At 43.4% G+C, this 23,863-nt stretch overlaps 1 protein-coding gene across 2 annotated transcripts in view; it reads left to right on the top strand.

Moving 5' to 3' along the window:
* The window catches only part of LAMA3 (laminin subunit alpha 3), a 240,003-nt gene that overhangs the window by 97,931 nt on the left and 118,209 nt on the right, over nt 1–23,863 (top strand). The window contains exons 13-23 of one of the 2 annotated variants that reach the window (XM_029230133.1): nt 1,111–1,248; nt 4,206–4,252; nt 5,189–5,288; nt 5,988–6,040; nt 6,252–6,357; nt 7,090–7,189; nt 9,554–9,710; nt 11,950–12,082; nt 14,574–14,716; nt 17,686–17,783; nt 18,285–18,438. In XM_029230133.1, coding sequence (XP_029085966.1) covers nt 1,111–1,248; nt 4,206–4,252; nt 5,189–5,288; nt 5,988–6,040; nt 6,252–6,357; nt 7,090–7,189; nt 9,554–9,710; nt 11,950–12,082; nt 14,574–14,716; nt 17,686–17,783; nt 18,285–18,438 — 1,229 coding nt within the window. The remainder of the gene's footprint in view (nt 1–1,110; nt 1,249–4,205; nt 4,253–5,188; nt 5,289–5,987; nt 6,041–6,251; nt 6,358–7,089; nt 7,190–9,553; nt 9,711–11,949; nt 12,083–14,573; nt 14,717–17,685; nt 17,784–18,284; nt 18,439–23,863) is intronic. The other variant, XM_029230150.1, reaches the window with a different exon arrangement.

Below are 23,863 nucleotides of genomic sequence, written 5' to 3'. Positions count from 1 at the left end.
AAGTCAGGGAGCCTGATTCCTCCAGCTCCGTTTTTTGTTCTCAAGATTGCTTTGGCTATTCGGGGTCTTTTGTGTTTCCATACAAATTGTGAAATTTTTTGTTCTAGTTCTGTGAAAAATGCCAGTGGTAGTTTGATAGGGATTGCATTGAATCTGTAGATTCCTTTGGGTAGTAGAGCCATTTTCACTTAACTTCTGAACTTCACTGTGTAACCCTGGAATTCAACGAGATAATCTTTCCAGTCCCTTCCAGTTCTTAAGGTGTGAAACCCTCCAGCTCAGGAAATAGTGGGCCATTTCCACTGCCCTCCTCTCCCCAGAAGCAGGTCCTCTCAGAGTGAGTGCTGAGTGAGGCTGAGTAACTGCCACCTTGTGGGAGGTTAGCTGCAGGGACCGGTAGGAACCTGACCCAGTAGGAAGGAGTAGAGAGGGGAATGTCCAGAATCTCTTCTCTCCATCCATATGTGTTTAGTCACCTGCTTGAGGGGGATGAAGGGAACCTGGGATGCTTTTCCTGTCTATTCCCAACCCTGCCTGCGTCACTTTTTTCATGATTATTCAGTTACACCTCACCTTGAGAAACTAAGTATGAGGAGAGGGGAAAAAGGAGGGGATCACTGTAGGCCAATCTGGACTGGAATGGTTTGCATTTGATCCCCAGTGGGATGTAGAATTAATGTGGCCTCTCCATTGACTCACATCCCCAGTCAGCTGTTCCCTGCGTCTTCCTCTGATGAGCACCATTACTGAATGCAAGAGCATCCCCCAAAACCTCATCCACAACCAGCCAATCTTGGTCAGTATGAAATTAACAACAGAAAAAGCCCAGCATTTACTGATTGCTCAGTATGAGACAGGCATTGGACCCAGCTCTTTCAGGTATTATCTTTATCTAATCCTGGCAACAATCTTATCAAGTAGATGCTAATATTATTCCCATTTAAGAAAGGGGAAACTGAGGCTTAGAGCAATCAAGCCTTATTTCAAGTTCCATGTCCAATAAGAGGTGGAGCTGGAACTTGCATTTGGGTCTTTCTGGCCCCGCCTCCATACTCTTATCCAGGTCCTGTGCCCCCCTGCCCTGGGTCTTACTGAGGTCTTTTCATCCAGCCTGCCAGTGTTCAGCCCTTGGCTCGTACCAGACGCTGTGCAGCCCAGTGACTGGACAGTGCGAGTGTCAGCCAGGGATCACAGGACAACGGTGTGACAGGTGTCTCTCAGACGCCTCTGATTTCCCCCACTGCCAAGGTAGGGAAGACATCAGAATGCCGGAGGGCGGGTTCCTCTCTGAAGTATGTGCGGGCAGCATCCCAAAGAAGCCTGCAGACCCCTGCAGACCCACCACTGGTCACTGCTACACTTTTGACCCTAATCTGCCTGGTTCCTCCCCAGTTTGAGTCCATTGAAAACGGGTACACCAGTTATACATCTTAAAAGAAATCTAAAAATGACTTATTCCTAAAATTTTTAAAATTATTTCATGTGCTATAAATTTGTGTTTCTTCTTTTCTTTTTCTTTTTAAAATATTTACTTGGTTGCACTGGGTCTTAGTTGTGGCTCGTGGGCTTCTTAGTTGTGGCATACGAACTCTTAGTTGTGGCATGCATGTGGGATCTAGTTCCCTGACCAGAGATCTAACCTGGGCCCCCTGCACTGGGAGCGTGGAGGCTTAACCACTGCGCCACCAGGGAAGTCCCCATAAATTTGTATTTCTTGATTTGCATGTAAATTCTCTGTGTAGCAGTGTGGCAGAGGTGACCCCTTTTAGCTAAGCTGAGCATTCTTGTCCCCCTTCCCAAGGCAAAGTGGCTTCTCTCTGGTCCTGGGGGGCGGCGCCGATGTGTCTGCTTCGTAATTTCCTGCAGGTGTTCTAACAGGTCCCCCTGCAGGCAGGCAGAGCAGGGCTTTGCTGGGGTTCTGCTCCCCTCTCTTGCCTGCCACTGGCCTCCTGGGGGTTGGTGTCATCCCACATCAGCCCAGGTGTGAGGGGCTGGGGAGTGGAGTGGACCAGAGTCTATTCAGTTTGGAAAGAGTGAGCCAAGGATTGAAACACTGTCCTGGGTCGGTCCTCATGCCTGCAATGATACGAGAGATGAGAGTGTGCCGGGCTCGGTGACTCAGGGCACAGACCAAAGATGCCCAGGATGGGCTTCCCTGGTGGCGCAGTGGTTGAGAGTCCGCCTGCCGATGCAGGGGACACGGGTTCATGCCCTGGTCCGGGGAGATCCCACATGCCGTGGAGCAGCTGGGCCCATGAGCCATGGCCGCTGAGCCTGTGCGTCTGGAGCCTGTGCTCCGCAACGGGAGAGGCCACAAGAGTGAGAGGCCCACGTACCGCAAAAAAAAAAGATGCCCAGGAATCTCCTTGTGCCCCCGGAGTGTGCAGGCCCCAGTGGCAAGTAGCTCCTGACTGCTGCTTTCAGAGACCCTTTCTCTGTTGAGAAGCGGGTGTTTGTGAAAGGCTGACCCAGACTTTGCATCAGGAGACTGTGGTTTTCTCACACCCCTTCCTGCTCCTGATGGCGCTTGGAGCCTGGCACGGAACCATCTGAAGACAGGGCTGCAGCTCCAACTTGATTCCCCAGAACCTCGCTGACCAGAATCCTCAAGAGATCACGCTTTCTTGCAGGTGGCAACAGTAGCCAGCAGTCAGAGGGGACTGCTCACTTTGGAGAAGGCCTGGAGGTCCCTGGAGAAGGGAGGCTGTCCCAGGCTGGGTGTCCTCACCTCCCCGGGGTTGGGAGTGGAAGGAAGTGCTGAGCAGTGGGCAGAGGGGCTGGTCAGCCAGGACAAGTTCCCTGGAGCTGGATGGGGCCACTGGGCAGCTTGGGGAGGAGCCAAGGGCTGGGCAGGGCCAGGTCGGAAAGCAACAAGGAGCTGGAAGGTTGTGTTGGCTTGTTACAGAAGAATTCAGGAGCATCAAAAAAGGAAGAGACAGAGGGCTTCCCTGGTGGCACAGTGGTTAAGAATCTGCCTCCCAATGCAGAGGATGGGGGTTCGAGCCCAGGTCCGGGAAGATCCCACATGCCGCAGAGCAACTAAGCCCGTGCGCCACAACTACTGAGCCTGCACTCTAGAGCCTGTGAACCACAACTACTGAGCCCGTGAGCCACAACTACTGAAACCTCCATGCCTAGAGCCTGTGCTCCGCAACAAGAGAAGCCACTGCAGTGAGAAGCCCGTGCACCGCAACGAAGAGTAGACCCCACTTGCCGCAACTAGAGAAAACCCGCGTGCAGGAACAAAGACCTAACTCAGCCAAAAATAAATAAATAAATTTGTAAAAAGAAAAAAATGGAAGAGACAGAGAATATCATCAAGGGGGAAGTTGAAACAAAGAGAGGAGACAATAAAGGCAAAAAGCCTAGGGAGCAACATGTAAGAAGACAAGATCATATTATGGGTTTATTTAAATTATTTGAAAAAGGCTCAGAGCAGGCTTACCCAAACTCTCTTCATTTTTATTATTTATTTATTTATTTTTTTGGCCTCACAGCTTGTGGGATATTAGTTCCCCGACCAGTGATTGAACCCAGGCCCTCGGCAGTGAGAGTGCCGAGTCCTAACCACCGGACCGCCAGGGAGTTCCCTCTTCATTTTTAATGCCGTGTGATAGTAATGCTGAGACACTGCAAGACCCTAATTTGTTGAAAAGAGATTATTACATTGGGTTTGTAATACTATATTGACTAAGGCAAGAAAGCAAATTAATTAATTTTAGAAATAATTTTAATACAGGTGGAGAACAAGGGGGCTGTGATAGTTAAAGAATTGTCTTGAGTAACTAAAACATATACTTACAAATTCTGTGACATCTAATTGGACAATTAAAAAATCTCTTGGTACAATACTGCCCTCTTCTGGATAACCCTAACGATGTTCAAAATTCTAAACTCCTTTCCCCAGTCTCCTTTGTTATCAGTTGGAAGTGAACTTTTAGTAGTAGGCAGGGAAGAGAGTTGTTCAGTGGCCAAAGGGGTGATTTGGGGATTAAGGACCATGAAGATTGTTCAAGGTGTCTTTTTCTGAATTATATGCAAAGTCCTTGCCACCCATCTATCAAAAAATACAAATGTAGATGCACCAGTTTTAAAAACAAGTAAAACTTAAAAACAAAACAAAAAAAACCCTCAAAACATCAAAACAAAGGGACAAACAAACATTAAAACCCCAGACATTTACACCACTTCTAAATCATATACAGGCTCCACCAGTGTCTGTGACCCAGCCGGAACCCTGGACTCCAGTGTGGTAAGTAGAGGATTGTAAAAGGGTTGCGATTCTAACTATTGTTCTGATACTTATTTGAGACCGACACATTTGGGAACTTCCTGAAATTAAAAGTAAATTAAAATAAGACCTGAGGCCAAATAGCTTGAAGGGACCATTGCTCTTTTTCAAAGTGCATATGTGATATTGTGATTTTCTGCCCAAAACAAAAGAATACGGTTTATTTAAACTTGGAATTGCAGAGTCCTAGCGTTACTCTGAGGGCGTTGCCACCCTGGAAACCTGCACATAAGCCTGCCATACATAATTAAAATTAAGAAAATCAGAGGCCAGTACACATTTAATTAAGCTGTGTACAAAGTAATTGCAATTTATTTGCTATTACTCCAAGCACAATACCATGGCATTCTGATTCATTTTCTAAGCACTTTAGAAATGATCTATCTTCTTGGCCTCAGAGCTTGGAGAAGCTGGAACTCCAGGCCCTGGAGGGAAAGGGGAGAGACATTTTGCCTTTTCACTATGGGGCTTCACGATGTTTAAGCAAGGCAGTGACTCTGGCATGTTATAGACACACTTGCAGATAAACATAATTTTCTACTACCTCTCATCATGTTAAATATTCAGATATTTCCGTTAAGATTTATAGTCCATGCTGTAACAGAATCAACAAATAAAGACAGTGTTATAAATGAGTCGTTAAAATTTTTTTTCTTTTTCTGAATTTTCCAATTTTGCTTTAACCACATATATGGCTTATGTGTGTAACAAATAAATAAATAATAAAATCAATTAGCAGACTGTTGAAATCAACCCAGTACTTTTATTCTGCCTGGATACACTTAATTTACATTTCGTGACCAAAATATATTTCTGTGACAAGCTTTGTTCAGAACACTTGTTTGGAAACCTTCTTAATTCTGAGATGTCAAGCATTAGTTTGATTTTCTTTTAAAGGGGCATTGCCGATGCAAGCTTCATGTTGAAAGTCCTACTTGTAGCATCTGCAAACCATTATATTGGAATCTGGCCAAAGAAAACCCCAGTGGATGTTCAGGTGAGGTTTCCTACGAACAATATTGTACTATATTGTAACTTCCTCTTGATTTTCTTTACCTCAATGACTAAACTCACAAAAGAGCTATTGATTTAATCTGTTCAGTTTGTTTGAAATTCTGTATAAACGTCTCGATTTTTTTCCCCCCACTTTTGGCGGAACTTCTGTCATTTTCAAAATCTCAGCAAGGGATTTATATCCCGTTTCCATATGTATCATGTTTGAGAAGGCAGCTGCTTGATAAATGGTTTCTCCGCCTTGTTTTTATAATCCACACTTCCCGGTTTAATTTTATTTTCATTTTATGCTTAGATTGAAGCCAGTATAGGAACTTGGAAACACCAAGCTTAAGACGGCTAAGTGGAGTGAATATCTTTTAATAGGGTATATTTTCACGTAAGCATTATCGATAATGCCCTTGACATTAGAATCATGTGAGAATCCCATGATGTTGCAGCTTTTGTCTTTTACGAGTGGTCATGAACAAACCGGTACTCCTTGTAGGTAGATGGTATTGATCTGGCTGTTGGGTTCTGCTGACCCCAGAAAGCAATTCAGTTTTAGGCCTGACTGGTGCAAAGTGGAGTTCTGCTGAAGCATGCTAGAAAGCGATTGTAGGATTGCTGGTGTGTCCTGTTCCCAGAGCCGGAACTGTCCTTTTTGTAACCTTGGTGCAAGGATGCTCTCTTATCTTCCCAGAATGCCAATGCCACGTGGCGGGAACCGTGAGCGGAATTGGAGAGTGTGGGCAGGTAATGTGGGCCTGTTTTTCCCGGGATGCCGGTCGAATATACTAGCAGTTAATTGTGGGGTTTCTGCAGGAGGGTGTTAGTGCCATCTTCATGGAAGCTTTCAGATCCCGGCTACCCTGCTTCCTATGACACAATGAGCCAGTGTGCAATCTTGAAGGTTAGCAGATTCTGCCATCTCACCAAATTTTGTCATCCGCTCATTGTTCTGCAGTTAGATGGTGACTGTCACTGTAAGTCCCACGTCGGTGGTGATTCCTGTGACACGTGCGAAGATGGATATTTTGCTTTGGAAAAGAGCAGTTACTTTGGGTGTCAAGGTAAGTCCTTCCAGGGGGTCCTGAGTAAGGCGAAAGGGCAAAAGATGGACAAAGAATGGCAGTGTAGCCTTGCTTCTGCGTTCACTGTCTTCCTGCAGGCTTTCTGAGGGGATGGGACTGAAAAGACCTGTCCGGGGAAATTGGCCAAACATTCCCTTAAAACTAGAAATAAATTGCAAACAGGGCTGCTTCCACTTTTCTTCTACCAGCACACTGTTGGTTTAATTATAAAAAAATCATCATTGGGATGCGGGGGAGCCATAGGGGAGAGGTAAATAACATCAAGACTTAGAGATTTTAAAGATAAATTTTGAAATATTAAAAAAGCTCACACAATAATACTGTGTTCAATAATGAAGTTGCAGGCGCCCCACAAGCTACTCTGGCATCTCTCAAGCAGCCTCTCCTTAGCACCCACTGACTACAGTAGCACCATGCTGTGAAATCGTGTTTAGCTCCTGGGCTGCTGTCGCCTTACGTGGGACAACAGTGTGGGAACTGGCCCTACAAGTGCACCTCTGACTGTCAAGTGGACTCTTGGGGGGACTTGCTGTCTTACTTTGGGAGGTTCCTACGTATTTCAAACACCTGCCAGATGTAAGGCGTGGCAAGGGAAAAAAGGCGCGGCCCTGCAACTCCGGGCTTCCTGATTTCCACTTCTCGTAGAGGGAGGGGAAGCCTCCAGCGTGGAGATGCTTTGATGGGTGACCACTGCTGTTTCCCGACTCTCAGGGTGTCAGTGTGACATTGGTGGAGCCGTCACCCCTGTGTGCAGCGGGCCCTCTGGAGTCTGCCGGTGCCGAGAGCACATCGAGGGGAAGACCTGCCAGCGGTGAGTCTTCACGGAGGTCCCCTCCATACTGACGTCGTGAAGGCTCTCTCAGAGTCCTGTCTGTGCCGACAGTTCTGGGGGAGAGAGAAGCGGTCCCAGGGTAAGAGGGCCAGTGAAGCTGTACTGTCATTTGCAATCTGGACACTTGTCAGTGAGGGCAATTAAAACAGGAGGTAAAGTTGCCCTAAAAACGGTCCCACTTTGTAGATCACAGAGTGGCCTCACGGGAAAGTTCCCAGAGATGCAAAAAGCCAGGTGGGCGAGACTTGGGCTGGATGCATGAGGTGGGTTCCCACAGCTGAACCTCCACGTAGAAGTCACAGCCTGGAGGAGCCCAGCAGATGCAGCTCCTGCTTCTCCCGCGGGATCCGTGACTGTGGGGCTGGGGATTAAGACAACTTTAGAAGTGGGAGGAAGTCCCTCATCTCATGCAGAAGCAAATCAAAATGAACAGAAGGAACAAGGGAGCCAAGTGGAGACTGAGGTCCCAGAGGGGCTATAGCAGGTATCGAGCACACTGCCTCTGTCCTGCCTGTTTAGCAGTTTCTATATTTATATGAAACCATGATCCATCCATAATTGTCCATTAGTGGCAGGAAGAAAATTTTTAATATTCTGACTTTTTTTAAAAAAATTATTTTATTTATTTATTTTTGGCTGTGTTGGGTCTTCGTTGCGGTGCGTGGGCTTCTCACTGCGGTGGCTTCTCTTGTTGCAGAGCACGGGCTCTAGGCGCAGGGGATTCAGTAGTTGTGGCTCACGGGCTCTAGAGCGCAGGCTCAGTAGTTGTGGCGCACGGGCTTAGTTGCTCCGCGGCATGTGGGATCTTCCCGGACCGGGGCACGAACCCGTGGCCCCTGCATCGGCAGGCGGACTCTCAACCACTGCGCCACCAGGGAAGCCCAGCCCTCTGACTTTTGATCATACACTGAAACTCTTGTGAAACGCAACTTCTAAATCTCAAGTACCTTCACTACTTCTGCATTGTCAACAGGTTCATAAAGAGATCTTTAATGTAATCAAGGCGAACCGTATGTATTGGGTTGGCCAAAAAGTTCGTTCATGTTTTTCTGTAACATCTTACAGAAAAACCCAAACGAACTTTCTGGCCAACCCAATACTTAGAATGACGCTTCTCTCCTTTTCCTCGATGTTTCCAACATTTGAATTCTCAGGATCAGAGCAGCTCAGCTGTGCTTTCTTCCATTGTTTCTAAATGACAGTAAAAGGGGCCTCATAGTAAAATGTATGTGAAGAAAGGCACGTCTGTAGTTTTGTTTTCCTGCAGACGAGCGAGGTTCACCATAGACCAGAGGAACTTCATAAATTGGCTCAGAAACATTTTCCACCCATGGCATGTGGGATCTTCCCGGACTGGGGCTCAAGCCCAAGTCCCCTGCATTGGCAGGTGGATTCTTAACCACTGTGCCACCAGGGAAGCCCTGTGTTAATTTTTGACCCTATAAAATCATTCTTTAGAATATATTCCCTGAAGTAGAATTTCTATGTCAATGGGAATGAACATTTTTAGGGATCTTCATAAATTAACTCCATAAACTACATTCATAAATTACCTTCATAATTTGTAAGCATTCCTAATTCTACTTGCAATATAGGAGCATGCCCTTTTATTTCCCTTGACTAATTGGTCTTTATGGCTTTAAATCCACTAACAGTCATTAGCTTGGGACTGGATTGTCAAAATGCACCATTTTGAAGAACTTCAAGTAGTTTGAATATAAAATGTCACACAAGTATTAGAATATTTTTGATCCCTCTCTGTGACCACCATTATCAGACTCTTGAAAGGAATCCATTTATAGACATATAGTTTAAGAGAAAACAAGACATAGAAAAGTCGTTCTAATGATCAAAATATATATGTATATGTAGAGAAAATGTATCTAACTTGTCAACTTGGCATACGAAGTATTTTATGTCGTGTTCACTATTATATCTGCAGTGCTTAGCAACAGTGCCTGGCAAAGATACTAATATTTGTGTCATCAGTGAGTATGAGTATAAATGAATGAATTTATGGTAAATGGCCCAATTTGACTTTGCTAAATCGTCGGCAACCATTTAAAACATTTTAAAGGGTGCTACCACTGTGGGCTGTTCTAAATGCTTTTCTCATTTGGCTGCTTGGAACGAGTAGTGTTGGGTGTGTTCTGTGAATGTTTACATGAGCAAAAGCAATAATTTAGAGAAAAAGCAGCCCCCCCCCCTCAATTTGTCCTTATTTAATGCGCTCCGTCAGTTTGGTGGGAGTTCTCTCAGTGATAGCTATTGGGATTAAAGGATATCCAGATTATCAACGAACCTCACTTTCTGTATCCGCCATTTACATTTCATTTATAAAAGACCTGAAAACAACTACTATTTCCCGGATTTGCATCATATGAGGTATGAGATTGAAGATGGCACTACACCCAATGGAAGAGAGCTTCGGTTTGGATTTGATCCCCTGGAGTTTCCTGAGTTCAGCTGGAGAGGGTATGCTCAGATGACCTCGATACAGGTGAGCAGCCAGGAGGAAGCAGCCTCCGGGTAGGGCAGCCCATACACTTGCCCACAGCCCTCTCAGCGAGACCCCCAAAAGGTGAACTCTTTCACAACTGATTCCAGGACTCTTGTTCTTGAGAGGGTAGATGGGGTGCTGGGTAAGGTTGGATTTTAACTGATAAGCATATATATCGATTTCACAGCTTATTGTTGCTTTAATTTGGTCACCAAATCGGAAAATGAAGGGATTAAAGAAAGATGGCGCTTATCTCTGGAGACTTTTTATAAGAAGTTTTCCAGACGAAATTAGGCTATATTTTAACATGAGAGACATTTTTCTTTAAAGCCATTTGTGGAGAATAAAAATGAGTTAACTTAATTCCAATAAAGCCTGTGTTGCTGAATTTTGAACAATGCTTTTTTTTTTTTTTTTTACTTTTTATAACTCTGAATTACTGTATGAACAGAAACTAAGATAAAGGAGGAATTTTAGACAGTGCTATTTAATTTTTCTTTCCCATAATTCTCCTGTCCTTCAGTCTTCTCTACCGTATCCATCTCTCTTGGTTTTGCAGTGGAATAATTAAGGAATTTACACATTGTTTACCTTTAGAACTTATACAACATTTATAACTGAACATTTCTTTACAGTCATTGAGTAGTTTTATCCTCAGAATTTCTCTTTGAGGTTGCTCTTCAAGCTGTTTCTCAGTGGAGAAATTCAGAATAAAAGAGGCAAGTTGATGACGATGGTAGCTCAGTATGTGTCCTTAGCAGATCCAGGACTAGTGCTTGCTATTTCTAAATCAGGCAGCCCTTAGAGAAACAGGGGCAGGGTCACAGTTCCCTAGGAGCCCCCATTGATTCTAATGTTGCTTCTTGCCTGGCAAAGTGCCCCATCTAAGATGCCTTTCACTAACAGTACCTGGGATCTTAAGACACTTCACTGTTTTCTCCTTCTCCCCAAATACAGCAATTCAGTTTCTTTAGTTCTCTGCTTTTACTTCATTATTCAGAAAAAAGCAGTGCATTCCACTGAGTCATAATAGGATGTGAATGACTAAGAGCCCAATCAAGGTATATACCTCCTCACAGGTGTTTGCAGTTTGAAAGAATAGCTGGTTAACACAAAGGAATGAATTTCTAATGATGGATTTTTCTGTAAGTATTTTTAGAGGACTTGGGTGGTGTTCCCTGGAATCACCACTTACTTTACTTTACCACTTTACTCTGCCCTTAATACATTCTTGCATTTTTATTTTCTGATGTGGAACTAATGCTTAAAGATGAACTCTGTCAAACTGAGAGGGCCAGTTGGAGTTCCTCAGTGTGGGTCAGCTGCAACTCCTGCTTCCAGAGCAAAGGATTCTACCCCACGCCAGTCTTTATTGCCATGGATGTCTTGTTCAACGAAAATCCCCTTCATTTCAACCAAAGGAGCTGGAGGAAAGACCTAAAGAACTACTGGTTTAGAAATTTCCATGTTTCATGAACTTTCCTTGGGCCACAGCTGGATCTGGACATGTGGTCTGTGGTTCAGAATTGAAATAGTCTAGTGTCTCCTTCAAGATCATGGGCCCAGCAACACTTACAGAGCATTGTGTTGGCAACAGGACCTGGGGACCAGCAAGACCCCCTGTCCCCAGCAGAGAGCCCACATTCTTCTCAGACAGGGACTGAGATAAATTCCATATGATTTAGCAGGCAGATTTTAGTTACATCTAGATTTCATCGCTAATGTGTTTGGGATCTTATAACCTCTCCTTAGCCACCACTGGTTTCTATGACTGTTTCAGACATTACGTATGTGAAGTGGACTCTGGAGTGCTTTCTCTCTGGGGCTGGTGGTGTTAAATAACATACTTTCTTTTCCTTCTGTTCTGCCTTTTTATTTCCCAGCTAGTGGTGGTTGCCCCGTCACTGTTTCTTTCCCTGAACTAATCCATCTAACATTCCGCTCTGTCTGCCTGATTACTAAAAGGTCAAAAGAGGATTGAGGGAGTGTGTTTTCACTGAACCTTTAATTGTAAGTGATTTTAATTTATTGGCTGACTTGCCTGTGTTCATCTTCCACAGAGTTAGTCACTTGGTGTTTGTTGAGTGGGTGTGAATGTGTGTGTATATGAGTGTGTGTGTGTGTGTGTGTGGTTTCACTACAGGCTCAGTAGTGAAACTGGAATGCCATCACTGTTTGGCTAGCATTTCTTTTAACCAGCTGTCTCTTCTATACTTTATGGGTTTTTGGTATTTTTCAGAATGAAGTAAGGATCGTGTTGAATGTGGGGAAGTCAAGTCTCTCCTTGTTTTGGGTTGTTCTGAGATACATTAACCCTGGAGCTGAAGCAGTATCTGGCCGTGTAACTATTTATCCATCCTGGGCTAAGGCAGGTGGGTAAATTTTCAAGCCTGTTTTGGATAAAGAAGTGATTAATTAGTGAAACATTTTCTCTAATTTTCACAAAGTTGATCTCTTTAGAAAACATGAAGCCTGGGATGTAGTCTGATTGGGACACAGATGCCCTGTCCTTTGTACCTTTTCAATCTCTAAATGCTCTGAATATTTAAATTTTGCTGTTAAACTTGTTATTAACTGTCATAAAAGAAATCAGTGTAACAACCTATGTACCTTGGCTGAACCCCATGGGTTATGATATCACCACAGGGCAAAGCTAATTTATAACTCATTCAGGTAAAGTGGGTGTCACCTTTGTGGTGTTACTTGAGAACCCCTGGCCTACTGCCCTAAATTCTCCCATTGTTTCAGGCAAACCAAGTAATTCAAGGAGAAATAGGTGAGGACAGGAATTTTTAAGATGAATGTGGTAAAGCATGAAGCCCAAGAGAGCTCCAGGGAGGAATATGCCAACCTCATTCAGGGGTGAGGGATTCCTGAGGGCAGACGAGGAGCCACAGTCAGAGGGCAGATCTCACCACAGTCAGGGATGAGGCCTGGAAGTCTCTTCTGCAAGGAGTGAGGGCTTCCGCTAGTCCAGGAACAGACTACTGGGAATTCCACAAGAACACAAAGCAGCGCCAGTGGAAATCTAATTTAGGTGCGAAATTTAAGCGCCTTCGTTTAGTATCCATGGCAGAGTCGGACTTGGGGAAGAGATGATGTACCCAGTTGTGTCAGCCAAGCTTGTAAGGCTGGAGGCTGATTAGACAGTAACTACTAGGAAGAACCGGCAAGCTTGCGTTATCATTTACAGAGTACTTTGGCATCCATTTCCAAACATGATAAGAACTTTGTGAAACCGAAGAAGGTTGAGGAGGAAACAGCTGAGAGGCGTCGTAAATTTTCTAAGCATACAGCTGGTCCTTGTAGACAAGACCCAATCTTCAGACCCCAAACCCTTTCTTTTCTCTCTCTCTCTTTTTTTTAACATCTTTATTGGGGTATAATTGCTTTACAATGGTGTGTTAGTTTCTGCTTTATAACAAAATGAATCAGCTATACATATACATATGTTCCCATATCCCCTCCCTCTTGCATCTCCCTCTCACCCTCCCTATCCCACTCCTCTAGGTGGTCACAAAGCACCGAGGTGATCTCCCTGTGCTATGCGGCTGCTTCCCACTAGCTATCAATTTTACGTTTGGTAGTGTATATATGTCCATGCCACTCTCTCACTTTGTCCCAGCTTACCCTTCCCCCTCGCCATGTCCTCAAGTCCATTCTCTAGTAGGTCTGTGTCTTTATTCCCATCCTGCCCCTGGGTTCTTCATGACCTCTTTTTTTTTTTCTTAGATTCCATATATATGTGTTAGCATACAGTATTTGTTTTTCTCTTTCTGACTTACTTCGCTCTGTATGACAGACTCTAGGTCCATCCACCTCACTACAAATAACTCAGTTGCGTTCCTTTTTATGGCTGAGTAATATTCCATTGTATATATGTGCCACATCTTCTTTATCCATTCATCTGTTGATGGGCTCCCAAACCCTTTCTAATGGACCCACTGCTTTCCAGGGGACAATACCATCAGCAATTTGCCCTCCGTTAACTCAAACAGTTGGAATACATTGTGGTTTGTTTTCTTGTTCTCTGGGACACCTTTCCTAAGCCCCCATGTCTGAGTCAGGAGTCCAGTTGTGTATTTATTCCTTAGTAACCTATGCCTCCTCCCAGATGCCACTGTCCACGCTGTACCATATTTTCTTCTGGTCTGCAATCCACCACCTCCCCTGTCCCCACTGTCAGGGAGCAAAGGCCATGCTGGCTGTGTTCACTGCCTGGTCCCCAGAACCTAGTTCCAGCCCTGACCTATAGTGGGCCCCATAGATGTTTGTAGAACAGGAGAGTGAATGCAGGTATTTGGAGTAAACATTTCTTCTAGAGAAGAAGCCTCCATTGGACTCTGATGCAACAGTTTTGATTCTGAACCTTCTACAGAAGGTCCTCTGTTTAATGCAGAAGAAAACATTGCATCCTGAAGACAAGAGAAAACCGAAACTTTTTCTTATTTCAAAATGAATGCCTGTTCTTCAACAGAAATTTAACAATTTTTAATTACATATAAACAAAAAAGGAAATAGTTTAATATCTAATGTAATATACTGAATACTTACTATGTGCAAAGAACTTTTCTAAGCAGTTTACATGTCTTAATATACTTAATAAATTTAAAGATTACAATCCCAGCATAGATAGCCACTGCTAACATCTTATCAGTGATATCTTTCTAGTCTATTTTATACATAGATACATGCATTCATGCAATTGTTGAAAATAAGATCAGTAAATCTGATCAGTTCATATGATCAGTAAACTATCTGAAACCTTTTAAGATGTCAACTGAATGTTCAAAGCTGAGTATCTAAAATCAGTACACTGGCTGCTAGAAAAATGCCCTAAGCAATTCTTTTTATTTCTGATAGATGCTGCTCAAAGCAAAGAGACCATCTTCCAGCCGAGTAAGGAGCCGGCCTTTGTCACCGTACCCGGAAATGGTTTTGCAGATCCATTTTCAATTGTACCAGGAGCATGGATCGCTTGTATTAAGGCGGAAGGAGTCGTCCTGGTAAGAGATGGTTCTGAGGGGAGATTCTTCCCCTCTTAGAGATGGTCCATCCACAGTGACCCACAGTGACCAGAAGATAGAAAAATCATAGCTGGTTCCCTTTTAGACACAGGAACCTATGGTGACATTTGCCCTCACATGACATAATGACATAGGAGCCAACTTAAAATAGCTTTTATATTCTTCCAGCCAGCTTCTCACGGGCTAAAAAAAAAGAAATTTTTTACTCAGAATGACTCAAAGATATTAAAATAAATGCACAACCTTTATAAGCGTATGTCCCAGCCTTTCAAAAGTTTCTTTGGGATTTTTCATCATGAATCAGAAGGGCGGTAAGAAAAAAATTAACCTCTCTGGGAACTGTGCACAATGAATCAGAAGGAGCTAGAGGAAGAGAAGACCCTAACATGAGTGAAGTTCTTGGTGGTGAAAAGCGAAGGGAGAGATGAAGAGCCAGTGCCTCTCTGTGACCTGCTTCCTGCCTCCTTCTGCCTTGACTGTGGCAGTAGCATCATCAAACAGATTGCCTTGGATGAAGAACTCTTCATCAGGGGAAGGGCTGTGTCCTCGCACATTAATAGAATGGGCAGAGTGGCCAGGGGAGTTGTAGGGATGAAACCTGCTATTTCAGATACCCCTCTTTGATGTCTGCTTTCGCTTATAGCAAGGTCTTTTCAAAATAGTCTTTGGCAGTACTTGGTTTCATGCACTCAGAGTGGAAAGCAGAAAGCTTTTCCTTCTGGCACAACTCTTTTGATTGGCTAAATGAGCAGATCTCAGGCAAGTCCCTTAACTCCAAGTCTGCCCCATACAGTAGAGACCGTGCTTATCCATGTAGGTCCTTTCCAAGTCTGAGATCTTATAATGTGAAGGTTTCAGCTGTTCATTCAGTCCCTATTTTTCTTGCACTTCTTGGTAGAAAGGTTTGTTGCTTTACTAAAGTTTCTGAATGTTTCACAGATATTAGACATGAGGAAGAGGAAAATTCCATTGAGTCCAGTAACAGGGCACAAAGCTGGACTAATGGAAAGAAGAAGTTCATGGTAAAAGTTACTGCATAGGCATGGAAGAGTCTTCATGACCTTTAGCCACTGCAGTTGTGTCATAATTCATATGTATGCTGCCATATTATGATCTCATTTTCTCTAAAATTATTTTATTGAGCACTTATTATCAACCTTTACTGTTTTAGGATCTTTGGGACCATAAAGTAATGAGGAGATATGGTCCCAACCAAAGGAAGCTTACTAATAGAGCAATAGCCATTTAAAAATTAATATTAGAGAAATGTAAATCAAAACTATACTGAGATATCACCTCACACCGGTCAGAATGGCCATCATTAAAAAGTCTACAAATAACAAATGCTGAAAAGGGTGTGGAGAAAAGGGAACCCTTGTACTCTGTTGGTTGGAATGTAAATTGATGCAGCCACTATGGAAAACAGTATGGAGGTTCCTTAAAAAACCAAAAATAGAGTTACCATATGATCCAGAAATTCCACTCCTGGGCATATATCCAGAGAAAACTCTAATTTGAAAAGATACATGCACCCCAATGTTCCTAACAGCATTATTTACAATAGCCAGGACATGGAAGGAACCTAAATGTCTGTTAATAGATGTATGGATAAAGAAGATGTGGTATATATATATATATATATATATATATACACACACACACACACACACATATATATATATATATTTTTCAATGGAATACTACTCAGCCATAAAAAGAATGAAATAATGCCATTTGCAGCAACACAGATGGACCTAGAGGTTATCATACTAAGTGAAGTAAGTTGGAAGGAGAAAGACAAATACCCTGTGGTATCACTTATGTGTGGAATCTAAAATATGATACAAAGGAACTTATTTACAAAAGAGAAACAGACTCACAGACATAGAAAAATTTATGGTCACCAAAGGGGAAAGGGGGTGGGGGAGGGATAAATTAGGAGTTTGGGATTAGCAGATACAAGCTACAGTATGTAAAACAGATAAACAACAAGGTCCTACTGTATAGCACAGGGAACCATATTCAGTATCTTGTAGTAAACCATAATGGAAAAGAATATGAAAAAGAATGTATCAATACACATCTGAATCACTTTGCTGTACACCAGCGACTAACACAACCCTGTAAATCAACTATACTTCAATTAAAATTTTTTTAAAATTAAATTAAAGCCCACTCAGATAGAAGCCCGCTGAGCCCCTACTTTTCCTCTCCTGTACGTTCTCCTCCTCTCTGCTGTAGACGTATTGTGGGCTGTGAAGAGACAAAAGCCTCATGGCCCGTGTACAAGTCCCTGACCATTGAGGCAAACATTCCCTCCCTTCTTCCCTCGGCAGATAGGCAGTGATGCCAGGATTTGCAGAAGCCCAAACTCTGCCCTTTCCGGAGGAGCTGCTTCTGAATTCCCGCTGTGGGATCCACGTGGCACCCTCAGTGGAAAATGTTCTTCCTGTCCTGACCTAGGGCAGGCAGTGGGCCAGTTTCAGGCTATGATTTACCAGGATCGCAAAGCATCACTTTTTTACACGAAGCCTGGAGAGCGTTACTCTGGTGTGGGAATAAAAAGCCAGAATACATGACCTACAACTCAGGGTTCTATAGGGATGAAGACAACCAGCCTGTCAAAGGAATGTCTCATCAATTGACAGGTTATTATTGTCTTTATTTCTGAATTTATTAACAACCCAGAAGAACCGGTAACACTTCCCCTGAGATTTGAAAATAAAAATGTTTGCCTAAGGCGCTTATCTCCAATGCTTGAAGCTCCTATGAGAGGTTGCTTTGTGTGTTCCGGTGAATCGGGGCAGAGCAAAGCAGTTGACGCGCACAGTGTAACTAGAGTGCTTCACTTGGTTATTATTAGTTTAGCTAGTATGTGTAGCTCTTTTATTACTAACGTACGGCCGCCCTCCTAATGAGTAATCGTCCTTTCGGTCTTTATTTCCTAGGACTACCTGGTACTGCTCCCCAGGGACTACTATGAAGCTCTCTCACTGCAGCTGCCGGTCACAGAGCCGTGCGCCGATGTAGGCCCGCCCCGAGAGAAGTTAGTATGGGCAGCAGGTGCATTGTCGGGGGCCTCTAACTCAGGAACCTTGGGTGCAAGGATTCTCAATAGGCTTCAGGGTCACGACTGAACAGAGTGCTCTGGTTAATTCCTTAATTGTGTTTTTTCTGTGTGGCAGTGACTGTCTTTCGTGTAAGACTCACAAAGTACTTTGCACACGGTTTCTGGTGCCTAAGAGTGACTCACCCTCTCGCATGAGGAAGTGGCGACGCATGCCCAAGTAATACCCTCAGGGTCATGCATCCGGTGAGGGGAAGAGCTTAAAGTGGTATCTAGGTTTGTGGACCTTTGCTTCTCCCACTCCTCATGCAGATGACAATGGACCATCCGATTCCTGTAGTAAGCACTTAGTAAGAGTTTGTTGAAGAATGATGAGTGAATGAATGAAAGGCGGAAAGGATAAGAGCCCCGGGGATGCACTGTGATGTTCTGTGTTCTGTTCTCGGTCGTAACTGTCGTATTTTATTGTTGTTGTTGAAGTTGCTTGCTTTACCAGCACTTGCCAGTGACCCGATTCCCCTGTGCCCTGGCTTCTGAGGCCAGACACTTCCTGCTTGACGGGGAGCCAAGACCCTTGGCAGTGAGGCAGCCCATCCCTGAACACCCAGTCATGGCGGACCTCAGTGGGAGAGAGGTGGGGCAACCTTTTCTTTACTGTCAAAACTATTATTACTTCCCAGTCCGTCTGCTGAAAACCCTTGGCTGCAATTGCTTCTCACATTCAGGGGAGCCTGGAAAACTTCCTCAGCGGTGTTAATTAAAGGTGTGCTGAGTTCTCTGATTCAGGCTGGGGCTGGGTGGTCCAGCCCACTGAACCATGAGAGGGCTAGTCTCTGAGCACATTCTGCAGTAGATGTGGTGGGGAACATGGACGACCACAGAATCCTTTCCTTTTGATCCTCTGGGCTGATAAGGGGGCATCCTGTTCTCTCTGATTCAGGGCAAGATCTCTCTACAAGGCTTCCAGAAATTACACAGCTTACCCTAAAAGGATACAATGCTTCCTGACTGCTCATCACCTCAGGCTAGGTGATTTGTAGCAGCTGAATTCCTTGAGCTCATAATCTGGAACTGCTACTCCCAAAGGGACCTCCTTCATGGCTCAGAGGACCGGTTAGTACAGATCTTGGCATTACTTTTCTTCTGGGAGTTCTCTGAGCCTCAAAACAATTTAAGACTACACTGTTTTAAGATTGAGTTAGAAGTATTGTGTATCAACAATTAGAACTCATTACCTCAAAACGAAGACACTGAAAAGAAAACTTCCTCCACAATATTTCCATTCCTTACTTTCTACAATGCTCTCTGTTTCGTACCCTTGAGGAAAATGTTTATTTGGGGGATTAAATCTGTGGAATGAAAATATATATGGTACTCTCACTGACCATTTAGATGTGTACCTTTTTGTAAACTACATTCCTAACATTTTCAAGGTAGAAGTTACAGGATTTTAAGGATATTTCTTAAATTTAGTCTTCATTTCATTTTATTTTGAGTTTTTATTTTACAAAAATATATACTTGTGATAAAAAATAAAACAACATGCATAAAGAAAAACGAAGCGATCTTACTTCCTCTCCATTCTAATATTCAGTCCACTGTCTCTCTCCCTACCCATGCTCTGTGTGTATACAGATGCATATACCTGCCTATGCATATACACAAACGTGTGTGTGTGCGCGCGTGAGCGTGCGTGCGCGTGTGTGTGTTCCCCACACAGCGGGGAGGTACAGCTGGGAAGGGCTGATCTCCAAGAAGTGATGCTGATGATTTATCAGGAGCTGTCCCTACCTCCGACTTAGCCCAGAGCCACAACACTGAGCTATTCTATTTGCATGATGCACAAAACCAAGCCCTGGGCTGTCCGGTTTTATTTAACGGTCACTTTTACTGTTTTATCTGAGTGCTTACAGACTTGTGCTGTCTGATGCAGTAGCCACTAGCCCATGTGTCTATATACATTTAAATTAATTAATCTTAAGTAAAGCTAAAAATTCAGTTCCGTGGTTGCACTAATCACATTTCAAGTGCTCAATAATCATATATGTCTAGTCGTCACCCTATTGGACAGCACAGATTACAGAATGTTTTGCCATCACAGAAAGCTCTATTGCACAGCATTAATAGATCACTGTGCTAAAACTCAGAGACAGATGGAGTTAGAAGAGGTCTTAAGAATCATCTGATTTCCCTTCCTGTGAAAGAATTCTTCCTACATTATCCTTGTCAGATATTTATTCATTTATCCTCTGTTGAATACTTAAATTGATGGTGGACTCACTTCTTCTAGAGGTAGCCTAATCCAGCACCTGTGGTACCTGATTCCCAGTTCTTTGGATGCAACCTGCTTTCCTTTCCTAAACCTTTTGGCATCATCTTTTTATTTTTTTGTATTCTGAAATTTCATAAGGATGTGCCTTGATATAGGTAGTTTCAGCCAGTGTGCTGGGCTCTCAGCAGACCCTTTTAGCCTAGAAACTTCTCTGGGAAACTTTCTTGAGTTATTTCTTTGATAATTTATTTCTTTATCTTTCATCCACCTTTCCAATCTCTTTATCTAGTTTTATGTTTTGGGAGATTTCCTAGATTTTTTTCCAACCCCGACCCCAACTCAACCCTACACACACACACACACACACACACACACACACACACACACACATACAGGTTCCAACTTTCTTTGGTCTGTTCAATTAGTTAACATCCATTTGCTTTCTAGCTTCCAAACTTTTGTATTCTCTGGTCTGTTCTTTTCCTCTTCTCAATTCTCTTTTCTTTGTGGGTTTACGATTCAAAAAATATTTACTCTTACTTTTGTGGATTTCTGAGAGGGAGGATCAATAAATATGTGTGCTAAATCCAGTATGTTTAACCATAAGTTCTAAGATGGACTTCTATTTGTGATATTCTGAAGTTTTATTACGATGTGTTTAGATGCAGATTTATTTTTGTTTATTAGTTTAATACTCAAAGTGCACTTTCAATATGAAAAGTCATGTCTTTCATCCTGGGAAATTATCAGTTAGTATCTCTACAGATATTACTTTGCTGCTTGTCCTTACATCTTCTTTTCTGAAAGTCAGACTGGAAGAATGTTGGAGCCTCTCAATCTGTCTCCAGACTGCTCTTTCATATTTTTATATCTCTTTGGCTGTTTGTGAAGCTTTCTGGATGACTCTGTTAGAATACATGAATGCTCTGTTTCACTATCTCCAGTCTAGATTTTATTCAGCCTACCAATTCCATGTAATTTGTACTTTTAGTCTCAAAAAATTTCTCATTGGCTCTTTCTCATATTTACTTTTTCTTGTTTCTCCACTGCCAATTTTTATTTCATAGCTTCATTTGCTTTTCAAAGAGGAGTTACTCTATTGATCTTTTTGAATATCTGAACATCCTTGGAGCAAGGTATATTTCAGATTTCAGAATTTTTAAGATATTAAAAAGATTAAATGATACACACATGCATAACATCTATAGTGGGGTCCGGGACAGCACCTTGTAATCAAACAGGTTAATATTTCTCCAATGAAAAGCATGAGTAGGCACACCAAGGGAGATAGATGAAGACTGTATACATGGACTTATATCAGTTCAGGTCAGATTTTGCCACCAAGTGCTGCCTGGTTAGGGTTAGGTTAGGTTTTGCCATCAAATGAGTTACAGAAACAGGATTTCCTTTTCAGATTTGGGGGGTTCCAGATAAGGGACCAGTATACTTATTTTAAAGCCTTTGTCAGACTGTTTCATAAAGTTCATTTCATCTGAAGTGAACTCATCTTCAATTGATGATATTGTTGCCTGTCTTTCTTTTTCTTTTCTTTTTTTTTTTTTTTTTTTTTGTGGTACGCGGGCCTCTCACTGTTGTGGCCTCTCCCGTTGCGGAGCACAGGCTCCGGACGCGCAGGCTCAGCGGCCATGGCTCACGGGCCTAGCCGCTCCACAGCATGTGGGATCTTCCCGGACCGGGGCACGAACCCGTGTCCCCTGCATCGGCAGGTGGACTCTCAACCACTGCGCCACCAGGGAAGCCCTGCCTGCCTTTCTTAACGTTAGATTTCTTTATGTTGTGGAGGCTTATTTTGTTTGCTTATTGGCTTACTTTGAATGAGAGATTCTTTTTTATCTGTCTTTCTCCACATCCATCTCAGCCTAGTAGTTTTGCAGTATCTGTCTGGTCCTCTGTACCCTTAGCCCAGAGCGAGGCATTATGATGTGCCAACCTCTATTATTGTGATACTGGGTGTAGTACAGATTCAGACACTGAGCCAGTGGGTGCTTAACTCAGTTCTTGGTCATGAGGCCTCATCTTTGATCTTCGGTTCCCAAATTCCACAGATTTTTATAAAGATGAAACCCAGGTGGCAGATTTTCAGCAGTTTTTTCCAGCTTTTCATGATTTGAAGGAACCCTCATCCTTTGGCTTCAAAAAATGAGCCTGGATCTGACCACTGTCTCATATGAAGCATTTTTAATTCTCCTTACTCTGCATATGCTGAACTGCTGACCCCAACAGCCTGCTTCCAGACCTGAAGCACAAGAGAACCACGCTATTTGAAGTTTTTCTTTTACTTATGTTCCATTATCTGTCTACTTTTAATCTCAAACATAATTTTTGTTTTTCTATTAAAACATTTTATCCATGGTTGCTGTGTGTTGGAGCAGATGGGGTACAGCAAATGTGAATTCCTGAGCCATCTGAACTGGAAGTCACCCTACATTTAAAAAATGCTAAATTCTATCCTATTTTGATTAAAACCCTCCTTCCCCCTCCCACAATCCTTCAGCCACTGCTCCATAACTCTTCACCCCTTCAAAACCAAGAATTGTCTAGACTCATGATTTCTAATTGTTTACCTTCCACTCACACCTCAAATCACACTACTCTGGCTTTCACCTCCCACTCCATTAATTTTTTTCTTTTTTGTTTTGGCCAAGGTTTCCAGTGATACACTTGTTGCTAAATCCCATGGATAGTTTTCAGTCTTCATCTATTCATCTGTTTAACTTCTCAGCAGCTTTCAGTACTTGTTGAATACTCCTTCCATTTAAAAACACTCTCGGGACTTCCCTGGTGGTCCAGTGGCTGAGAATCCATCTTGAACTGCAGGGGACGCCGGTTCAATCCCTGATCGGGGAACGAAGATCCCATGTGCTGCGGGGCAAGCAACTAGAGAGCCCGCATGCTGCAACTAGAGAGCCTGTATGCCACAACTAAGACCCGATGCAGCCAAAAACAAACAAACAAAACCTCTCTCTTGCCTTGTTTTCCAGAATTTAAGAGTAGTCTGGGTTTCTTCCTGCCTCTCCGGCCGCCTCCTCAAAATATCATTTGCGGGCTTATCCTCGTCTGTCTAGCCATTAAATGTTAGAATTTGTTGAGACTCAGTCTTGGCCCTTGTCTTTTTTTTGTTTTGTTTTGTTTATTTATTTGGCTGCATCGGGTCTTAGTTGCGGCACATGGGCTCTGTAATTGCTGCATGGGGGCTCTGTAGTCGCGGCACACGGGCTCTCTAGTTGTGGCGCATGGGCTTAGTTGCCCCGCGGCATGTGGGATCTTAGTTCCCCAACCAGGAATTGGACCGGCATCCTCTGCATTGTAAGATGGATTCTCAACCACTGGACCACCAGGGAAGTCCCCTTAGCCCTTGTCTTTTTACACTGTAGTCTCTCCCTAAGCAGTCTCCTCCGTGTCTGTCATGTTAGGTACCAACTCTACACAGATGACTCCCAAATTGGTATGTCCAGTCACACCTCCCCTTTTATACGCAGAGCAGCACGGCCGACTTCCTTCTTGACACCACCTCTTAGATATCTCAGAGGGATCTCAAATTCCGTTTTAATGTTCCCTACCTAAGTAAATGGCACCCCCATCCATCTAAATGCACAAACCAGGTTTCTCAGGGTCATGCATGACTTCTTCCATTCTCTCCCCCACCAAAGCCAACCCATTCCTGAGTGTACTCCCCAAACGTTTAAAAATAATCTCCACTTCTCTCCATCTGTCTTTCTTGCCCAGTACCCCGCCGTCTTTCATAAGGATCTCTGTCGTAACCTCC

Source organism: Monodon monoceros, unplaced genomic scaffold (genome assembly GCF_005190385.1).
Source record: "Monodon monoceros isolate NGI ecotype Baffin Bay Population unplaced genomic scaffold, NGI_Narwhal_1 Super_Scaffold_1, whole genome shotgun sequence".
NCBI lineage: Eukaryota > Metazoa > Chordata > Mammalia > Artiodactyla > Monodontidae > Monodon > Monodon monoceros.
This window is presented reverse-complemented; position numbering and strand designations above follow the sequence as displayed.